Genomic DNA, 23,588 nt, shown 5'->3' with positions numbered 1-23,588 from the left:
AAAAAAAGAATTTTAAATACATTTTTAGTCAATTTTGGAACAGTCCGTGGGGCAACTCTTTCCAAATAATTTTTTTACAGAACTGTAATTGTACAGAAATGTAGATTATGGGGATTAAGCTCTAAAAGAATGTAGCTGCAGCCCTGCAAACAGAGAACCACCTGCAAGATTGTCTGTCCGTATGCGGGGTAAAGACAGGCTGTCACACATCCTGTATTAAAGTAGTGTAGTGAGTGGCTGCTGCTATAAACTACATGCTTTAGTCTCAGTGCTCTTCTCAGTGATGGCTTTGGACAGTGAAGGCGCTGGAAAATGCTGTCAGACTAGCGGCTTTTCTCGTCCAATCAAAGTTGGGAGCGGAAGCACGTGGGTAAACAGGACGTGCTTTTGCATTTCGCGGGTCGTGTGGAGAAGCAGTGCGTGGAAATGGCGGGTAAGCGGTGGGAGCATTAAAACTGTAAATCTCAGTGTAATATTACAGGATCTGTGTAGAGATCAGCTGCGTGCGCGCTAGTGATCCGGGAGAGCGCTCTGTGTGACTGTAGGTCGGCTGTTAACAGCGCTGTGAGCCGAGTTCACTGCTGAGCTCTGTGGCTGCTAAGATAACTAAGCTAGCAGGATGGTTAGCTAACCTAGCTACAGCTGCGTTAGCCAGCTTGAAGAAGACAGACGAATAAACACTGTAATGCTACTGTAGATAAAGTTAGAGCGAGTGTTTAGCGTTTTTTTTAGTCTAGTATGGACTCAAGTAAACTAACTGGTGTTTACAGGAAAATAAGAGCAGAAAGAGAGAGCTTAGCGGGCTAACTGTATTTGTAGCGTATTTGAGTTAGCCTGCTGTAGCTAACTGATGTTCACGTTAGTGCCACTGTAGTTAGCAAACATTAGCGAGTCCTGTCAAAAGTGAGCTGAATCTCCGTAAGTGCTGTAGTTTAGTTATTGTTACTTGTTTCTGCCTGGTCCTGTACTGATTTACTGATGAATAACACTGCTAAAACAACAGCTAATGCTATATAATCGCAGATGAAGCTGAAGTATGCTTCTTCTTGGAATTGTTTGTTCCACCTTAAATGCTACGTCACTTTACGCGGAGGCGCCTGTACATGCCCTCATGTAAAAGCCCACTATTTAAGGTGGAATTTATTATTGCTACAAGAAGCCAACTTCAGCCTCATCGTTAGCACCCAGACTAAGCTAGCTAACGCTAGCTGTTTCTATTTAGCTGGCTGCTACTGTCTTTTTGGGCAGATATTCGTGCTTTTTGAGTTAACATGCTAAACTTTAACGATAACCGATAAGTTAATAAGCTAATAATTAGCTTATGTAGCTGAAGGGTTGTCCAGAATTATTTTCAACCGTCACGTCCACACCATCATTCCTCAGGCCATCTGATAATACAAAACAAGGATCCACCTCACATCCTTCTCCTTTAACTGCTGCACACATACACTGTAACGCTAGCTACTACTGTTGGTAGTACCAGAGTCCTTCTGAATAGGAACCTCTCCCACTCTCTTGTACTCTAGTATGTGCACACACACATTTTACATGTTGCTATACATAGTTTATAACGTGTACATTTGTATCAAATAGGTCTGCAGCTAATGATTATTTTGCTAATGTATTAATCCGATGTATCTGATAACAAGGGCAATAGAAGAACAATTTAAAGCATTTTATTTAATAAACTATTGTTCTAATTTTGTAATTGTATAAGGAACACACAACCTACCATTATTAGAATATTAGTGTTTTGGTGCATAAAGAATTCACCCAACAGTTATGCAAATTTTATTGTTGTCATTTTTTTAAAGCAACAGTGTATGTAATGTCAGACTTCCCAAGTGTCCCAGAAGTTGTGGGAGTCTACCGAATATTAATAACGGATCCCTGCTGCCCACAAGTCAGATAAAATCTCACGGGAATCTAGAACGAGTGGCCCAAGAGTGAACACAATCGTGCACGCAGGCGACACAGACCTTTTTTTCCCCAATCGCCTGTGGGAGGGAGAGGGAGAAAAAGGTGCGCCCTTCGTGTGCATATTCATAAAGCACATGCAAAACAGAGAGTTTTGTGATTGGCCTGTTCTCTGCAAAGAGTCTGTGAGTCAGCCAATCAGTTTTTACTCTGGGTGGGCAGTGTTTTCCCTCCAGGATGGGATTCGTTCAGGAGCATCATGGCTTCTATTAAACTCATTTCACCTCTGAATTCTCTAAAGTAAATCCATGTCTGGTAAAAGTAAAAAACAATGAAAGTCTTGCCCACTGTACAGTTTGTATTAGTGATTTTAGCATTTCTCACAGGGGAAAAAATTATTGATAAGGGCATGTTGAGCTGAGTTAATGTGACTCTCTTACAAGGGGGGGTGTCTACATTGTATACATACTCAAACACTTTCACACAATGTCAGTCATTAAAGACATTGAAAGGGCTGTAAACATCAGTGCATTTAAGTACCAAAAAAGAGAGATATCTTGTTGAACTATTCTATCAGGCCCTAGAAACACTGAGTGAGAATAAATAGAAGCTGTTGTTAACATTAGTTTAATTAAAACTATGGCATGTTTTGGAACCTCTGGTTGGAGCTGCCACATTTAAGGTGGAATTTAAGAAAGCTATAGTGTAAGAAAATGCTATGGCTAACTTGTTTGCTAAACGAAGATGAGATAAATTTACTACAAAATAGACATCTTGTTTAGCTACTGTAGCTGGCTCTAGGAATTTTGGGTGAGAAAAATAGAACTAACTGACTACAAACTTCACTAATGGCTCCAGCATGCATCCAGCTTAATAGTGCTTTACTGCCCCATATTTGTATGTGTATTTAGCGTACCACATAATTTAATCACAGAAACTGTCCTTTATGCTGTGTCAATTTCTTGATGAATTGACCAATAGAATTTATTCAAAGTCACCTGAAATAAACTCTTTACATTGACTTCCATTGAAAGGTAAGGTTCTACCTCTCTATTGTAAAGTTTCTGTTTTGGAGATTTTGTCGTCTGCTTTACACCTGCAAATCACGAGAAATTTTGTGTACTTCTGGAATTCTGATTAAAAGTTCTAACTTCTGTTGAATTTGCTGTTTATTTTGCTTTTATGTTTATAACAGCTGCTTACACATGCTTTTTTTCTGTCTTCCAGGTGTAAATGAGATGGAGAAGAAGCTGGCAGAGTATAAATGTGATACCAATGAGGCAATATGCTTAAAATTAGGTAATATAAAAATTCAAGTGTTAGTAAAATTGTGAAAAATCAGTTGGGAAAGAAATTGTCTTTATACTTATCTAAATATTGATGTGTACTAGAGCTGTGTATTAGTTAGTACCTGTCAAATGTATACCTATCAATACAAGTTTTACTTTTCAGTGTATGAAAAAAAATGACAGTAAACATAAAGAAAAAGAAAAGTTCACTTTTTATCCAATCAAAACAGTGGGGCTCAAAGACAAAGCCCAATCCTACTGTCTAGTAGTCAGGATTTAAACTTAAAATGAAATGAAAACAACTGTCTGAAACCAATCTTTAAAATGTAAACTATTCATTATAAAACATCAATACTGTTGATGTTGTTGAGAATTGATAAAAAAAAAAAACATTGCGAAACCTATCATATTATTCTGATATTTTCTTACACAGTTTGTGTAATCAGTAGTAGTAATAGTACCTGCATTTAGCCTAAGATGTTAATGTAATCAGCGTTTATTTTTCTATAGTCCGTTTCCCAGAGGATGTGGAGGATGAGGGCACAACATTCCACCCTGAGTACAGCCATCAGCTGTTTGGTGACGAGTAAGTACCTTCCAAAGTTAATTCTAGAGAATTATGCAAAAAATATTTCTTATTGGTACGTTTAATTGGCTCGCATGTAAATATATTTGTTTGTTTTCTGAATAGTGAGGTGGCTTTTGGGTACAAAGGTCTTCAGATTCAGCTGTACTACACTGCCGGCAACCTGAGCACGCTGTTTAAAGTGAAATACTCAGCCAGAGTCACCGAAACCTTTGACTGTGTAGAGGTAAGCCTCCAAAACTTTAATATGTGTGTTGAGATTTGAGGATTGTACAATGTAGACGAAGATTTAGCATGTCTAAAATGAGTTCTGAGTGGTAGTTTTTTAATCCTGGGAATATTCAACATAGGGATGTCTCATCCATCTTTTGGTTGTAAGCTCAGTTTTTTGTGCTTGGTTTATTACACTGTTGTGCAGGTGATATAAACTAATATTAATACATACTTGCATCAGATAGATGTATTCTTACAAGATTCTCGTGCTGTCATGTAATGTTTCATACCCAGGCTGTGATTGGTTAGAAGCTAATCAATATTGAAAATGCTCAGCTTTACTATCCACAACAGTTCTGGTTTACAATGGTTTTCCTGAAGTCTCTCACACTCTCAGAGAGAGAATGGAAGTGCTAACTTGCATGCAATAAAACATAAAGCAATAAGAAATCATAGTATCATGTAAAATGACTGCTTGGACTATAAAATGACTACTGTACAAATAATTTTCATTTTACAGTAGTACATTACAGTTAGTAAAAAATGATCAGGCAGGTAAGATTCTCAAACTTGGTCATGGTGCAGGCACAGCAATGGTGCATTGTGTTTACTTACTAGTGTCGCCTTAATGCGCCTTATAATCTGATGCGCCTTATATGAAAATAGACGTGATTAATAGTGCACCTTATAATCTGGTGTGCCTTATAGTGCAAAAATATGGTAATCTTGTTGGCCTTTTTGCTTTAAGACTCCAGTTCTTGTTCTTATTGCAAATAAGTGTCCATTATAGTTGAGCAAATTGACTGCTTTTCTGTTGCCAGCGCCCCCTTGCTGCAGTGTTCAGAATGTGTTATGTGGTTCACGTTGCAACAGTGCACGTTTGCGAAGTTCAAAATGCTTGTGTTTATGTAATTGTGTGAAATGTGTTTCTAGCCTTAATCTTTATTTTTAATCACCTTTAGAACTGAACTTTTAGAACTTTTTTTTATTTTAATAAATAACTGCCAGAACTGAGACAAATTGGTTTTTTATCGTTTAGCGATCAAGGAAGCAGTGTGTAGTAGTCTGTCGAAAGGCCTCCAATGAACATAAACATCAACACGTGTGTAACTGATTCGTGAATCACCTAGTCTGTTTAACCTACTGTCAGCTGGCCACAGCATATAGTATACTCCACAATGAAGGTGAGTCTTTTTGTGGTAAATTTGTAGATAGTGCTTCTGAAGGAGAGAGCTGCTGCTCATATCGAGGTACTTTATTCCCCTTTTCTCTTACAGAACAAGACGTTCTTTGATTAAGATGAAATCTTTTATGTAAGAATTAGATCCTACACTGGCATTTACCTTTGTGGAGCTCTCATCTGAAAAGATGATGTATTCCCGAATGGACTAAAAGCTCTGAAGAAGCGCAGTTAGTTAATATAGTGACCCAACAATGCCCTCTTTATCCAGAAGATTGTGCAATTTGTAAATGTTGTATAGAAGAGAGCAGGGACAATCTGACTTGTTTGTCCTTTGCCTTTTATGCGCATTCCCCGATTCTCTTATCCCTCTGAAACGCAGTTGAACAGTAACAATGGAGAAGTGTTTCTCAGCCGCAGGTGCAATGCTTCCTGGCTGATATTAGCTGATGTCTGAAAGAGCAGGAATTAGCGCCGTGTTGCATTAGCCTTTTGTCGTGCGTTTTGTCCTTGTCCTTCTTCATTTCCCTGTTTTGAATGTGGAGCAGCGAGAGGCCTGCTACAGAACTAATGCCCATCACGCGTCTAAATGATGCCAAAGGCCCTGCTTAGCAACTTAATACAAAGTGTTCTCATGTCAATCCGCATGGAAATGGATACAATGCAAACATCGCAGCTGAAGCCACTGCGCATTCTGCTGAGTAAAAAATCTCAAAAGAGGGCAGAGGAGGGGTCTTTTGTCTGCCCAGAAGGCTCTGAATGGCGGGGGCAAACTCGTTTGATTGAGTTCGCTCGCCAGGCTTAGAGGAGAGGAGCCTATTATAGATGCCTGGGTTTTTTTGTTAAGGTTGAGATCAATTCATTAAATTTTATTGCCCGGTGAGAAGCAGAGACGCATTATTGTGGGGGGACTTCATCAAATATTCATGGTTTAAGATAAGTAGTAAATGTATTCAATTAAGTGGTCTTTCAGAGAGAGGAGGAGAGAGGGGGGCTGAAGGCCTACTCAGCTGACAGTACTAATTGCCTAATGGTTCTCCTTTTTGTTCGACAAAAATATGTATTCTTTCTTTTTTTAATTCCACGTGTGCTATGTCAATCAAGGCTGAAGTATAGCCTAATGACAGAACAATAGGGTATTATTCTGTTGTGGCTCCGTTGGGGTTACGCGCGAGGCCGGAGCACTGGGAAATACAGAGTACAAACTTGTCACCTAATGGTGTACTGTTAACTTAATGTATTCGGTACAAAGAGTGCACGCAAGCCTCTGTTAACCAAATTAGTTTGTCTCCTTGTCAGACATGTATTAAAAATGTGGTTTATGTGCGAATCAGTATGACTTCTTTCCTTGTGTTTTGTTTAATACTAAACAACTACTAAACAAAAGTGCTACTGCAGTCGTTTAGTCATTATTTACATGGTTATTTACCCTATTGTTCTGTTGTTATAGTAATAACTCGTACTGACCGTTGTATTGTGTGTGTGTGTGTGTGTGTGTTGCATGTGCGTGTCCACAGCCTGATGATGTGGAAGGGAAGATCAGAGAAATCATTCCTCCCGGTTTCAGCTGCAACACTGATGACTTTATCTCTCTACTGGAGAAAGAGGGAAACTTTAAGCCGTTCGGAAGCCTCTTGCACACTTACAAAGTTCACAACGTGGAAGAGGGTGTAGACCTCACCTACCAGATTCATAAGGTAAGCAGGGTTTGCTAAAATGTTTGGGCCTATTGAATATTGAAGATCCTGTTGAGTCTCATAACAGACATCTCATGCTGTCTTGATGCATAGAACACTATAGGTCCCCATGAATGCAAGTCACTTTAAGCTGCACCTATTGCTGACACAGACATGCAAAATGCTCTCTGCTCTCACGCACAACAGTACGGGACTCTCTGGAGCAGATACACATGAACCTATCCACCATGCCAGGTGTGGGATATAGGTGTGCAAACCTCTATATCTGAATTGAGAACAGTCCTGTACTTTTTGATCAACCACACCCAATCTAATTTCATTGACAATAGAGACTGTTACTCTGTGTTAAGCAGAATAAACTCTTTTTTTTTTTTTTTTTTTTAATACCCTCGATTTCAGAGGATGCAGATGTCCCAGTACTTTTGTCCATGTCATGTATTGTTTTACCACCTTTTGATTGTGCAATAATTGATTATCCCACTAAATACTTTGTCTGTGGCTTCTAATTAGCCGTAACTAATTGTAATGCTACAGTCTGCTGGATTGTGTTTAGAGCATCCTATTGTGCTCTATTTAAGACCCCCAGTTGGGAATTCTAATGAAGTATAATGTGACTTTGCTAAACGTCATTAAAAGTAGTTAATCTTTGCCTGTTTGCTTTTACAGGTGGATATTTTGTCTGCTGGGTTCAGAGAGTATCACGAGCGTCTCCAGACCTTCCTGATGTGGTTCATTGAGACAGCCAGCTTTATTGATATAGATGATGATCGCTGGGACTTCTTTCTTGTGTAAGCTTTTTGCTTTATTAAGTCGTTATATATGTGGACATAGAATATACCAGACATAGGATACTGGATAGCTTCATTAGATTCTATTTTTATATTAGAGGCTGGATTGTTTGTATTGATTTGGTCATATGTATTAAATATGTGATGTGACTTCACGATAATTGTATAATAATGAAGCAAAACCAAAAAGTTAGGTCTGTAACTAATGACTTTTGGATCAACTAATCGATTAATAGAAATAAAGTTTACATTAATAGATTAATTATTAATAATAGATTAATTGGAGAAAGAAATTTGCAAATTTTTTATCAGTTGATACTCAACTTTTTTTTTTATCATTTTGCAAAAATTATCATTTAAATAGAGCAAACTAATTTAATAATTTCTGTTTAAATGTTTAACAAAGATATTAAATTAAAACAGGTTTTTATACTTTAATAGAGCTATACAGCTGAACCTAAATTAAATAGTTCATGACCTCTTGTAATCCAATCTAATTACTTACCACAGAAAATGCCCCACTATAAGCGGCGTCAGGTGCTCGGGTCAGTTTCCCGGACAAGGATTAAGCCTAGTCGTAACCTATTATTTTCGTTTTAATGGAACATTGTTTATGATCGGTTTCTAACTGCTGAGAAGGAAGCTTAAATTTAATTTTAACTAATGCATAGTTAAAAACAGCACAACTTGGATTTGTCTTTAGCTCTTTGACACTCACTGTGATGAGGTTTCTTCATTCCTTACATACACTATAGGGCAGTTTCCCAGACATAGACCAAGTGTAGTCTTGGGCTACTTTTAAATGCGCGTTTTCAGTTTAAAAGAATATCTAGTGTACGACTAGGTTTAATCCCTGTCTGCAAAACTGGCTCTTTAATGTCCAAATGTTTGTGGACACTGTTTTTCATGGATGCATTTAGCTACCGTATTTTTCGGGCTATAAGGCGCACTTAAAATACTTATTTTTTCCCAAAAATCGTCATTGCGCCTTATAATGCAGTGCGCCTTGTGTATGGATTTTGCTTGTGTTTACTGACCTCGATTTTTATGTGGTACACGGCGCTCTGTTGTGCAGAATTCCTCACCCACGCCAGAAAAAGATCCCCCTCTTGGGCTAGCGCACGGTTACCTTTGACTGCCGTACTGCCTCTCGGCTGTGGCTCAAGGTAGCTAGTTTCCACTGTAGCTCCGTGGCCAGAACAAGGTGCCGGTAAACTTTCCTTTCCACCCGTTCTGAGGTAATAGCACAAACTGTTTCTTTTTAGCGCCCACTTCTAAGTAAAGTTAACCTCTTAACACGCGCTGGCCCACCGGCGGGCCAGAAATATTTAATATTTCATAACTGGCTGTGTTTCTGAATAGTTATGAACAGTTACAGGTTCAATATAGACATCCAATATACCATTTTAAAGCTTAGAATCTCTGCTTTTGAGCTATTTAGCCTATTTAGCGGAGAGAAAATAAACATTTAGGGCGAAATATGCCTTGGTTATGATTTTAATAATTCATAACTCTCATATTTGCGTTTATCGTTCGTCCATATTTCATCGAATGCGGTCATGTCATACACCATTCGAACCGTCTGGCTCTCCGGATTCCAGAACTGTGCTTTTACTGTAGGATGTATGTTTCATGAATTAGAGCTGCGTCAGAGCGCATGTTTCCAGTAATAAAAGGCTCTCCTTTTGTCCTGGGGTAACCTCCGGTCACTGCCGCCACCCCCCGAACACACACCCGCGCTCAGCCACAGGTCCTACCTTCAAAACCCGTCCAGACTAAAGAGAATCCATCAATCCAGTCTCCTGTAATCCACAGTTATATCCAAACAGCGCTGGAAATCACTTCATCCAGAAATGAAACTTATCCAATCTTTATCTCTGTTTTAAAACCGTTTTATTCACCGAATTCGGCACAACACGCTATTATAGTCAGAAGCCTCGCGGAGTAATGCGGTACTTGCTGTGCTTCAACATAATATTATGGTCTGTCGGAGCGTTGCGGCTACCGTTGTCAGGAGCCTCGCGGAGTAATACGTACTTGCTGTGCTTCAACATAATATTATGGTCTGTCGGAGCGTTGCGGCTACCGTTGTCAGGAGCGTCGCGGAGTAATACGTACTTGCTGTGCTTCAACATAATATTATGGTCTGTCGGAGCGTTGCGGCTACCGTTGTCAGGAGCGTCGCGGAGTAATACGTACTTGCTGTGCTTGTTGATTTATTGCTCAGAGATGTTGTTATTTTTCACAGATATTGTGAAGGATTTATTGCTCAGAGTTATTGTTACTGATATAAATAAAGTTTCATTTAGTGCGCCTTATAATCCAGTGCGCCTTGTGTATGGACTAACACTAAAAATAGACCGTTCACTCATCGTGCGCCTTATAATACGGTGCGCCTTATAGTCCGAAAAATACGGTACTTAAAGTAGCTAAAAGCAGATAAACATGAACCTAGTGGCACCATGTCTAATTAATGTAAAAACAAGATTTTTTCTTTTTTTTTCTTTTTACACCTTCTTGAACTGCTCCAATATGTCAGTATTGCCATCAGTTTTAGTTATCTGCATTAGCGATAATGTCGATGAATTGGTATAGCCCTAAACTAAACCTTTGCTGTGAGTGACAGGAACTTGTTTTTTTTTTTTTTTTTTTTTTTTTTTTTTTTTTAGGAAAGGCATGTGTATTTTTTTTTTTTTTTAATTACATCAGTCACAGCTCTGAGTTCTGACTGAACCCTGAAGTGAACTTGAGAGAATGCATTTTGAATGAATAAAGCATGCGGAACATGAGCATGCTGGATAAAAAAAAAAAAATAAATAAATAAAAAATAAAAAATCTCTTGCACTCTGTCAGGTGCATGTGCGCGCGCACACATGTGAGGAGACCTCACTACCTCTCATTGTAGTGCTTGCGGCCAATTACCGGGCCTGTTTAATTATATTTCCCCCTGCATAGAGGTGAACTGTTGATCTCGCAAGAGTTTCCTTTTGTGTTGTTTGTCTCTTTTCTTTTCTGCTTTTTTTTTTTTTTTTTTTTTTTTTTTTTTTAGTGCAAGAGGCTGAATTGAATGCTGTTGTCTTTTGAAACAGTGAATGGAATCTCTAGCGGCAGAAAAGGAGACTCTGCTAGTGTTTTCTTTAGTTTGGCACCTATTAAAGCTGACAATGGGCAAATGGACTGGAGAGATTTGAAGAGGCTAGATGCCTCCCTCTCTCCGCTCCTCTCTTCTCTAAGTTGCAGTGCACCAATTAAGTGCATAATGCATTCACTCTCTACAGCAGGTGCACAGACTGCAACTGCCCTGCTCCAGCATGCTCATACTGACAGCGGGCCACAGAGAGTGAGAGAAAGAGAGAGTAAGGGAGAGAAAACAAGTAGGGTGGGGGGGTGATAAACGGCCAGTACTGAGAAAGAGAGGGGGGATTGAAAGAGTGATAGAAGGTCCGGTGCATGGGAGCGTGCCTATGATTGACCTGCTTGCCTTTGTGTTCTCTCTCTCTCTCTCTCTCTTTCTCTTTTTTCTTCCTCTCTGTCTCTCTCTCTCTCTCTCTTTCTCCTTCTACAGTTTTGAGAAATACAACAAAGATGGGGAGACACTCTACGCTACGGTTGGCTACATGACAGTGTATAATTACTACGTATACCCAGACAAAACCAGACCACGTGTCAGGTAATTACCGGGGGAAGCACGTGCCTTCTCTCTTTTATTCTTTGAAAAAAGGAAAAGAAAATTATACATCTCTGGCTCTCTTGTCCCTAAATGCCCCAAATTACTGGCTTATATATCCTATAAGCCAGCCCCCATTTGCTTATTATAAGGATGGCGAAGTCAGCAGCACCCATCAAAAAGCCCATTTTAGAAAATCAGCGTAATATATTGATTGGCACAGCGTGGTAACATTTCATTATGTTGGCCAAGTGAATGAACAAAGATAATCTTTTGGTAGAGCTATATCAAGTGTTGCGCTGGAGAAAATAAAGAAGTCCGGACATGAATTATGTGTATTAAACAAAACATATTGTCATATCTGTATCAGATCATCATTATGATCATGAAATGTCCATTGTATCATGTGAGGCTGAATTGGGTGTGATATTGTGCCAGTGGGTGCTGGGTAGTAGCTAACTCTATGAGAAGAGTAGAGCAAAGAGAAAGAAAATAAACAAACCCAAAAAAAAGCATCAGTAAAAAGATTCAAGAACATGACCTTAAACCAGGGGTTTCAACCTCCTCTGCAAAGCTCCTGTGTGGCTGCAGGTTTGGATTCTAATCATCCAGCCGCACATCTTTTTTTACTTGATTAATCAGTTGGTCAGTCTTTAAACTACTGATGACTTTCTGCTGCTTGACTACAGTGAAGACCTGAAGCCACACTGCAGCCACAACTCTGTGGAAGGATAGGGTTCAATATCTATGTTTTAAGTTCATAATCTTCTGACTGTGGTCACTCAGTGCAAAGTTTTCTGTCTTTTTATGTGTTTTTATGAAAACCTTTCTCTCTCTTTTTGTTTTTTTTTTCTGAGCAGTCAGATGCTGATCTTGCCACCATTCCAGGGAGAGGGTCATGGAGCTCAGCTGCTCGAGACAGTCCACCGGTACTACTGCAACTCTCCCAAAGTACAGGACGTCACAGGTACGGGGAGGACCTTTTCCGTTTTAGTCTATTATGTTTTATATTTTAGCTCTGTCTGTCTGACATCTCTCTCTCTGGCAAGAAAAGAGTGCAATACAAACAGTGACCAATGCATTAATATGGTGCCTCCATACAAACAGAGCCGACCGCAACAGGCATAGTTTGGAATACATGTGACCTGTTGCTTAACTGACGTCAAGGTTTAACCATAATAGTGTTTTGTACAGTTTTACTGTTGCTGTAGTCTTTCACATTTGTCAAATCCATAGACAGACATCTATAGATTGTAGTCCAGTGCAAGAAAAACTGAAACCACTTTCATCTCACAATAGGTGTTTGTGTTGTGTTTGGTAAAGGTTTCCGTGTTGTCTTGTGCACTGCATCTGACTGTGCACATGGCTGTAAATCCATGACCTTATTGGATTTTGCTATCCGTTCTGAAACCAATCATCAATGGAGGTTTTTACCGTTATCTGACTCAACCTCGGCTAGAGCTAAGAATGTATTTGTATGTAGAATGCATAAAACTAACATGCTTCATAGAAAGAAAGCAGAAGAAGGAGAGGGGTGCTCACTCAAACAGTTACACTCAGCTCGGTCTCATAACTGGCTACATATTTTCTGACTAAATATCAGCACATATTAAAATGCCTTCTGGGCATTTAAAGACTGTAAATCCCATGTTTAGCTGTTTCTATCGTTTTGAAGTGATGAAGAAAGTCAGGAACAAAAGTCGTACCCACAGGAAGCAGAGATGGAAGGCATGGCTAACCGGAAAAAGAATCATGACCACTAAAATAATCATTAGTTGTAGCCTAACTAGAAGCACAAAAGTAGTTGGTCTCTCTTTGTATGACAGTTTTAAGTTGATGCATCAAGATTGAATGCAAAGATGGAAGAGGAACAAAGACCTAAAAAATTGTATATTCATAAAAATTACAGATACATTGGTGTTTAATGGGGTATTTTTTTCATAGTTTCTTGCATATTATCATTGTGTCAGTGGCATAATATGGTCTTATAAAATAAAATAAAATAACATTTATCTATTACAATTACGTCTGGGACGATATTACATATTGTCCTAACAAACATAATTATCGTGACAGTCCTGATTCCAAATGCAATGTCTACATATTGGTAATTGTCAAAAATTTAAATTTTCATTAAATCTGTAGCACAAAATGGTTTTAAAATAACTTTTATCACTATTTTTGCAGTTATTCTTGTGACAGTATTTTAGGTAGGTAGGTCAAAATTGTATAAATACTTCTGTGACAGGCCTAACTGCATGTTATGACTATTGCATGGGCTGTTGGCGAATGTTTAGTTTATGAGCGTTGTGCTTAAATGGGAGCGTCCCGTTTGGATTAACTTTGTTGTGGAGGTTAATGAAATTAGGCCTTTAATGCACGCTTCTGTATGTTTTGTAACATGTGGGATCAGTTCTTGCATTTTTCCTACTTTATGAGTAACTCATATGAGCCACTGTTGGCCTAGGGCCTTTTCTAAACACACACACACACACACACACACAGACGTTGGGGACGTCTGCGTCTGCCGTTCTCCATTCCCCTGTAATGCAAATGAGACAGTCATACTTTTTAGTCTTGTTTCTTCAGAGCGGTCTCGTTGTGTGACAGGATCGATCAGAGCTTCCTTTCCCAGCATAGTTATCGACTGAAGTTAAATACCTCTCTGCCACGGCTCTGCTTGGAGCTCTTGGGTCCAACGTGTGGCGAGGTGGGAGGGATGTATGTAAATTGCAGGCAGTTTGCTGCTGAAATGTGCTGGCCACATGCTGCTGCTCGGGCTCTCTCACACAATGGCATAATTATTGAGCTGTGTGGGGAGAGAGGGATTAGCTTTCATTCAAACTGAATACACAGCTTCACTCTAGCGCGGCAGACCTGCAGCCAGCATTCGCCCAGTTTTCATATGTCCTTTTTTCCTGTTTTTGTTCTCCTTTTCCCTCTTTTTGTGCTTTTTTGTCTACGTGCCCTAACTTCTTCTCTTTTGTGGGTACCTGTATTTGGGTCTCTGTCTGCCAGTTAATCAGTCCATACAGTACACACACTCACAGCAGTGCAGATATTGATTTTAATTTAGACACTGTGCGTCTGTGCTCCAGCATGGAAACAAATACCAAATCAAAAGCAAATCAAATCACATTCATCAACAGGTCACATTAACACAGGTGCAGATAGGGGTGGGAAGTTGGTTTAAAAAAAAAAAGTTTCACAATATTAAAAGACATATATAAATAAATGCATAATTCACAGCAGATTCTTAAGAAACTCTATTCAAATACTTACTAATACTTAGTGCTGTGATTTTATTCAGAATGGGCTGGACTCTATTCAATTAAACAGGACTAATTACACTGAATGTAATAAAAGGCGCAGTTGATCAGTGTTCTTTATGCATCCACAGTATCCACAATATGCTCTAGAAATGTATTTTTTGCAGATTGATGATAAAATAAAATGTATTACGATGTGAAAAAGGTATAGAAATATAACTGCAGCCATAACATTACCACCACCAGCCTAATATTGAGTAGGTCCCCTTTGTGCCATTTAAGGCATGGAATCCACAAGACTTTCGTATAAATCTGGTTGTATCCGTCCTCAGGGCGTTAGCAGCAGATCCTTTTAAGACCTGTAAGCTGTGTGATGGGGCCTCCATGGGTCAGATCAGTGAGCGAGCCCTAAAAAAAAAAAAAAAAATCAGTGAACCTGTTACCGGTTCACTGGATATCCATCCTTGGACCACATGCAGTAAGAACTGAGCAGTGCCTGTAGCAAAAACCTCATAACACCTTTTTATCAATCAAGAACTATAATATAATAATCTGATGCTGTTAATATTGGCAATCAGCATATAAGCAAAATTTAAAATACAGAATATATACACAATTTGCATACACTGTTTCACTATTGTTTTTAAATATACAGATATTTGTGAATATTATGCAATAATAAGAGTGAGCCTTGATTAGGATTTAGTTCATTTAAGCTTTTATGTAACTGATAATTCAGTTTTATGTCCTTTTTTTATAATAGATGTGCCAAAATAGTCAGAAACAGCACCATTTAGATCTATCAGTTAGCAAACTGTTTCTTTTATTTTTTTAGTTTCAAGACTCAAACAATGAAACTTGCATCAAAACAAAAAATAAAAAATTATGTTTTTTTTTGTTTGTTTGTTTTTCTAAGAATAGCAACCAACTACTGTATATTTAAAACAAATGGTAACCCTTGTATAAAAATGAGCTATTGCTTTAGGGAAATATAAATAATTAGGTAATTATTGCTTCAGTTGTCGTTGCAGTCAATGTACATGCAGTCTAGCAGCAAAGCTAAATCAGGCTTAAATCGAAAAATAATAATATCTAAAGCACTGGCAGCTTGCATCTATTACAATATGCATCAAGGCTAAACATGTTATTGCTTGAAAATGCACCATCCATGGTTTTAAGCTGGAAAAAAAGTATAAAAGCAGCCTCCTCTGTTGCAAACTGTAGATTACAGTAATACTAGCAAGAAGGCTAACAAAATAAGCAGTGTATTAGCTGTAAGAGTGGCCACAGCAAGTTAGCAAGTCTCCGAGCAAATGTAAAAAGGAAATTTTGAGATACTTACGTGTTGCTTTTTCCTCATTTCTTGCTGCTCTGCAACAGGGTATTGAAGGAAGGTTTTTTTTAATCCCCCTTTGTTGTTGTTGTTGTTTTGTGAGGCTTACCTATGAAAATGGCTTAATTACACACCTGGTAGCTCATCACCCTAAAAATTACTCAGTGTCTTACAATGTTTGAGTCACACTAGTAATTTGTTATGAAGAGTTTGCTCCTAAGCGAAATGTGACAATTTAAATTTTACTTAAATGTATTTATTTTTTTTGGTCACCTGAAATGGTTGGAGTTTTATGTAAAATGTATCTTATTAATAAATATTGATTTTCTGTATGGTTTACCAGATTTCTTTTGGTTTATCATTGAAATCACAATGTGAAGAACAACTGACATTTACAGTTATATGAAAAATGGTGATATCCAGTTTCTGTGTAAGAGTGCCAAAATGTATGAATTTTATATTTATTTACATATATATGTTATTTTTTTAATGGTACTAGGCTTTCATTTTTAGTTTTTGTTGTAATCCTTCTATGTCAAAGTTTTATGATGTAATGACTGTTGCATAAAATAGTGTCTCACACACTAATTGGTCTGAAATTAATATGCTGTTTCCTTTTGGTTCTTTCTAGCTGAGGATCCCTCTGAGAACTATGTGAAGCTGAGGGACTTTGTTCTGGTGAAGCTGTGTATGGCCTTGCCCTCCTTCTCCACAGAGAAACTGGCTCACGGTTTCAGTGAGGAGATGGCCACAGAAGCACGAGAGAAACTGAAGATCAACAAGGTTGATTCACATGCTTCATACTAGGGCTGCATTATATTATAAAAATGAATCACAATGTGTGTTTGTTCTGCTATAAATATATCCTGGAAAATAAGAGCAGTGCAGTTTTTTCTATTCTGTGATGTAATTATTGGGCAGGAGCGATTCTGTAACAATATATTGTGCAGCCCTACCTCTTACTATAATACAGCCAGCTTAATGTTGGGGAAATATATCTAAAAAATATCTAAAAATGACCATGTAAATACTTTTTTCTTTAATCCTGACATTAACTTAATAAAGCGTTCTCCTTGCTTAACCCATCTAACCCTCCACCCACCCACCCCTGATTATTCCAGATTTCCAGTTAAAACAAAAAAATATATCACTACAGACATCAGTATTAAGTGTGTTCCTGAGAAACTAGTGATTTTTCAGCTTTTTTTCAAAAAGCTTCACTCAACTTTTTTATATATAAAAAAAATAATGGAAGGAAGGACAATATCAAGCCTCTCAGCAAGTTACATCAAAGTGGTTTTTTTTTCTTTTCTATTTGTTCCTCCTGATACCCTTTTACTAATTTGTGACTTTCATCTTAAAGAAGACAAGCTCTCTTTCTTTCTCATATTCACACACACACACCCACGCCCACACTCCACTGGAAGCTTGCCATTAGCTGTGAATGGGTGGGAGTTCACCTCAATGTGGCTCCTGTATGACTTCTCTCTCTCTGCACTTAGGCCACTATTTAACTGCTCCAATTACATCCCAGCACCCTCTTTTATTTCCCAGAATCCCCCTGGCCCTGTTGTTTGTGGGTGATTATCACAGTCTGGTGCCTATGGCATGACCAGGCAAAATGGCTACCCCTCGTCCCATGGAGTACTGTGCGGAGCTCAGAGCTGTGCTTCTCAAACTGGGTTTGATTAAAGGCCTTTTAATGCTTTAACATGCTTTCCGCAGTCTCCGGCGTCCATTCTGGGTTTGTCGTATTGTAGTGTGTATTCTTTAATTGCACGGGCCTGTGCCGTTTCATCTATAGCATTTCGATAAATGTGTGTCTAGCATTTATTTAATTATTTTTTTACTCACTCATTCTTTCATTTGTGCTTTAAATAGCAAATGTGTATATATATATATATATATATATATATATATATATATATATATATATATATATATATATATATATATATATAGCACTAACACTGTATATATATTTCTTTGTCTCACACAGAAGCACGCCAGGCGGGTGTATGAGATTCTGAGGCTCAGGAACACAGACATGAGCGATGAGGAGAAGGCCAGAGAGTTCAGGCTGGAAGTGAAGAAAAGGCTCTTTGGGCCTTACAGGGTATGTAAGTCCATGACGTGAAGTGAAGTGATGGTTTGAATATAAGTGTAGAGGCTAGCTATGAGTTAATCTAAGTGCTGTGTTTTTGAATGTGGTGGTAAAATATAACCAGTGCTTATCTTCATTAACATTCGCTATTAGTGTACAAAAAACATCATAGTTGATCTTTTAACAGACGTTTCTAATATTAATGAATAATTTCTACTGGGGCAGAACCAAAAAAGAAAAAGGCTTTGAACCTAATAAGTGGAAAACATAAAAGTAGGTGGTCAATATACAGGGGATGATACAATATCGGACATTTGGCTTTGCTCTGTCTGGCTGGGTATATGGCGCTCCCTCCCCACATCACTCCAAAGGGTGATGTCGCTCAGCACAAGGCATCTGTGAGCTGATGTTTTGGAACGGAGAGGGTTGAGTAATAAACTGGGGAAAAGTTTTTAAAATAAAATGACAAAATAAAAGTGTAAAAATTGCTGTTAGAAAAATACCTGTGCTGATCTGATTTCAGGTGTCAATGTTGTATGTTTTAAACAGTAAATTTTTAAATTAAGTTTTAATAATGCTGTGAGTCTGTAAGTCTATAAATATACATGTACCGTTTGCTCTGGTTTAAAATGCCAGACCTTTCATAATTAAATATTTCCTTGTTATAGGGATATACATTTTTACATTTTCATTTATACCTAGAGTAGTTTGCATCTGAGTAATGTTACATTCTGACTGGTGTAGTGTAATATGATTTGTCTGGCAGGGAGGGTGGTATTCTTCCCCCACACATACTCCAACCATGTATATGCCAGACAAATACAGTTTACTATGAAAATGTGTAATCAAAATTGTTTATAATTTGGGCAGCATATTTTTGCTTTTTGTGTTTAAATTATCATGTTTTTTAGAGATGGCAAGTATTTCTCCCTCCCTCTCTCTCTCACACACACACACACACACACACACACAGGTCATGCACGGTGTTAAAGTGAAGCCTGTAAGCAGGTGGGAGGGGTTCTGATGGCTCTCCCCAGGCAGTGGCTATAGTCTGCACTGCAGGACTGTGAGCTCTATTCAAAGCTGCTGTCATTATAAGGGATTTGCATCTCATTCAGACACACTATTTGCTGAGAGGAATGTAGCAAACTGTTCACAATCAGTTATACCCCATCATACAAACACACTCCCTCACTCTGTTGCTCTCTCTCTCTCTCTCTCTCTATCTCTCTCTCTCTCTCTCGCTCTCTCTTACTCCTTATTGCTGTCCAGTTCTCCACACAGTTTCAGGATTACAACACTTGTTTTTTAAATCCTCATGGGTATAATGTTTAATCCTTTAAACATTTTATTACAATACGTGTTTAATGTTAACTCCCCCCCCCCCCCCCCCAGGTTAGTTGGTGTGTCGGGCAGTGCAGTACACTATTGTTGTTCTTATTTATTATTATACTTATTTATTCTATTTTTTTTTTATTATTATTCTGCCTGGTGGTTTGAAGCCGCTACTCCTCTTAGAGTATGAGCAGCATTGGTGTCTCAAAAACCATGACATGTCTGTCTGATTTGATCTGGAATCTGGAGTTTTTGTATACAGCGTTTTGGATAAGTGCAATAGTATTCTTACAGTAAGCTCTCATATGCGCATATTGTGGCAAAATAAAAACATTCAGGTGTGCATTAAAATGGGTTCGTAAACTGTTATCTGCAAAAATGGAAGGTTTACAGGAAGGTTTACAGGTCATATGTTTTGAAGTGCAACCACCATATTTGAAACAATAATAGAACCAGTAGTTTTGTAATTTGTGCTTTAAACCAAACTCATTGCTATCAATCAGAAAAATCTGTAAGATTTGCAATACTGTATTCTTAATAACACAGAATCTGTGTTTAATTAATCAATAGTTTACAATAAAGTTTGGTGGCAAACAGTAATTAATTCAGTCTTCAGATCCCACTGTTCTGACTGGATTTTTTTATGCAAATAATAGTTTTTTTTATATTAATATATATATTACTATACACTTTCCTAAAAATGTTAATTTAAAAAATAAAATCATAGTTCTTATAGTTTTGTATGGTTGGGCGATATGGCCCTAAAATAATAACACGCTAAAAATAACAATAATAATGGTATTTTTACTATAACGATACCTGACGATATGACCAAACATTGAAAACATTGAAAATTTATTTCAATAACATTCTACTGCAACAAAATGAAAATTTAATTTTATGATATATTAAAAAAATACAAGAATTTTATTAGTTGGTAAAAGAAGTCAATGATCCAGAATGTCATGATACTAATAATGCACTTTATATATCTCCATATATCCAGAATTAAAGTCGAATGAATCATACTGGACAGATATAATCTGTATCTAGTAGATATATAATAAAAAATGAGAGCAATGTGATTTTTTCTTTTGCTAAAAACAGCAAAAAAAGTAGTACCCTGATGTGATAATTAGGGGTTGGTGATTTGGCACGATATTTCAGGTTATAATATTGCCACGATATTAAAAAATGTTGGCAATATTATTGTATACGATACAATATGGCACACCCCAACTGTATGGTCATATCTCACAATATATATTGGAATGAAACCCCTGTATTGTGATGCATATTGTATTGTCAAGATGTTGCCAATACACAGCCATATAATCATCACATCAAGTTTTTAAATAAAATCGATCTGCAAAGTTTTTTTCACATGAATAAATCCATAACATTTTAATATATTTACATTATAGTTGCAAAAATCACCTGCCAAGAATTACAATGACGGCAACATGCTCACCATTTTACTATGATCTACTCTTGCTAATAATTTTAATATGTATTATTGCCATAATCAGTTTATTTCCAAAGAAAATCAGGCCTACTTACTGATGTTCAGGGTTTACTTCATGCCCTTTTTAGGAACTTATTGTAAAGTATGTTGGCACTATAAAATGTATGTATGCATATTGTGCTCCATAGGGAGGATATGATAATATTGGTGTATGTGAAGTAGTCTACATGGTGCCATGCCCCCTGTAAGTGAAACATTTAGCAGTGATGCGGGATCAGCGGGGAACGGCGGATCACGGCTCCCTAACCTCTCACTGTGACGTTAACCAGCGTACAAACTTTAGACAGAAAAAAAAAACCAAGAGACACAGAAGAGACTGGGGGGGAAAGAGAACGTGGGATTGAAAAGGAAGTTGGAATTCCTTAGTAGAGTATAATGGAAGGATCTGGAGACCAGATGCTCTTTCTCTTGGCCTCTTCTGCTCCTTCCTTTCTCTCTCTCTCTCTCTCTTTCTCTCCTTCTCCTCTCTCTCTCTCTCTCTCGCTCTTTCTTTCTCTCTCTCTCCTGCTTGGCTTCCCTCAGGGTGAGAATGGGGGGGCATGGGGGTGTTTGCAGGTGGGAATGGTGTGTATGATACAATGTGCTACTCTGCATATTAATCAGTGACTGACACTTGAGGATATAAGGGGAAAAAAAGTATTATTTGCAATTGTTTAAACATTAGGAAGGTTCAAACATCTATTAACATGTTTTACCTTAAAATGAATTAAATACCTTAATATCCTTGGCATTACCTGTTTATAAATAAAGGGTTAATAAGAATGTCATGTGCATTATGCACAGTTGTATGTAATGTAAGCCTTAATGTAGATCACATAAAGCTTAATGAGTAAATACCAAAATGTGCAACGGTGTCATCTAAGCAAGAGGGGCTAAGAATCTAAAATAAACATTCTGGTTTATTAACCAAATGACTTCATGTTTTCCTTTATGGTATAATATATATATATATATATGTTTAACCTTTTGAGTTAGATGTGTAATTTTTTACATGCACCTTTGCATGTGTGTGTTTGGTAATCGAGTAATTACAGTCCACTGTACGTAAGATTTTAAGATGAATGGGTTGGAGAAAATGTGTATGACACTGTGTAGATATCATTGAATTTTAATAATAATAGACCCCTTTAATTTTACAGTGGTTTGTATAAGATCTACATAAGGAAAACATGACTCGATTTTATTTAAATGAATAGATTTTTTATTATTAATATATGTTTAATTAGGATTAGTGTTTTATTTTCAAAGTAAGGAAAAGGAAAATGGCCCATAGCAAACATTTAATGCACCCAGCATGGTCAGTGCAACCCTGGTAACAACCTTTTTGGCAAGAATCACAGCTTGTAAACACTTTTCATTGCCAGCTAAGAGTCTTTTAGTTCTTCTTTGGTGGATTTTTGCTCTAGTACAGGTCAGTTCTGTGAGATTTTGCTTGGACAGTTTTGAGGTCTATTCACAGATTTGTAAGAAGAGTTTGGTGAGGAAACTCAGAGTGATGATAAAACCTTCAGCATGTGCATCTTAAAGTAATCTCGTGTGGATTTTAAGTTGTGTTTTTAGGTAAACTATTCATTTTGTATTTTTTTATATTATTCTACAGATTTCTGTGATATTTGCCTTCAGAATTTGTTGGTATTTGCTTGGCTCATTCTTGTTTATACCACTGAAATGTTCTGTCTGTCACTGGCTGCAACACAAGCCAAATCATGATCCATCCACCCCCATGTTTAACAGTTAGAGAGGTTTGGCTCCATTCAACTGCATAAAAATGGTTTTGGAGATAAAATTTTATAAAAGCAAAGACTGAGAGAGATTTTCACTATTCTACATTAGGGTTAACTCCTAACTGTACTGTGGTGTTTTTCTTTTGTCTACAGAAGAACCAGCGTGAGCTGACCAAGATGCGCAAGTGTTTGAGTCCAGAGGAGCTGGCGTCTCACATCAGTCAGATGGACACGAGAATACAGCATGAGGAACTGGAGAAGAGCTACCAGGAAGTTCTGGGAGATTACCGTAGAGTCCTCGAAAGGCTGTCTCAGGCATGAACACACACGCACAACGCCTCTTGTGGATTATTGGAGGACCCAGGAGTCTTGGATCACTCTGGGACTGCAGTAGGGACTAGCTGAAGATTGGAGTGCTCACAGATACATAGATATTTACATACGCCTACATCGCCCCTTGCAGCCCATCCCTTTTTTGTGTAACATCTTTGAAGTAGAACTTGACCTGTTAGATGGCAGTGTGTGAGGGGGGAGGGGGGGGAACCAGCTAGTTGAACTAGATGACCACTGATGACATTCTAGTGGAGTTATTGTGGCAAGATTCATTTTGCTCTTTTTTCTTCCATTTTCTTGTTTGCTTGTTTCGGTCTTCATTTTCTCCGGTCAACAGGCTCTGTTTTCAGAATACAACAATATATCGGTTTTGAAGCACTTCTTCATAAAAAAAAAATAAATGTTTTGTATATTGCCCAATTGTGTGTTTATCCTTTTAATTGTCCCAAAAATCATCAATGCGCCTTATGTATGAATTTTACCAGTCAGGTTGTAAGAAGCAGTAAAGCCACTCTGCTGAAGTACAGTGTTGTATAGGAGTTTCAGTTTAGTCCTCCAGCAGTATTAGCATTAGCTTCTAACCACACTAAACGCTATCTTTTTGGCCGTTCAGAGGTGAGTATTATCG

General features: G+C 37.8%; 1 protein-coding gene across 1 annotated transcript; it reads left to right on the top strand.

Annotated features, from left to right (window-relative positions):
- The first annotated feature begins 332 nt into the window (after window positions 1–332).
- On the top strand, window positions 333–23,380 carry hat1 (histone acetyltransferase 1). Its single transcript, XM_007253513.4, has 11 exons — window positions 333–433; window positions 3,145–3,216; window positions 3,717–3,792; window positions 3,898–4,018; window positions 6,703–6,882; window positions 7,549–7,670; window positions 11,236–11,340; window positions 12,198–12,304; window positions 16,571–16,722; window positions 17,939–18,055; window positions 22,781–23,380. The coding sequence occupies exons 1-11, from the start codon at window positions 427–429 to the stop codon at window positions 22,946–22,948; spliced, it is 1,227 nt and encodes a 408-aa protein (XP_007253575.1). The 5' UTR covers window positions 333–426; the 3' UTR covers window positions 22,949–23,380.
- Window positions 23,381–23,588: the final 208 nt, after the last annotated feature.

This window comes from Astyanax mexicanus, chromosome 11 (assembly GCF_023375975.1).
Source record: "Astyanax mexicanus isolate ESR-SI-001 chromosome 11, AstMex3_surface, whole genome shotgun sequence".
NCBI classification, from domain to species: domain Eukaryota; kingdom Metazoa; phylum Chordata; class Actinopteri; order Characiformes; family Acestrorhamphidae; genus Astyanax; species Astyanax mexicanus.
Note: the sequence above shows the minus strand (reverse complement) of the source record. Positions and strands in the feature narration are given on the sequence as shown.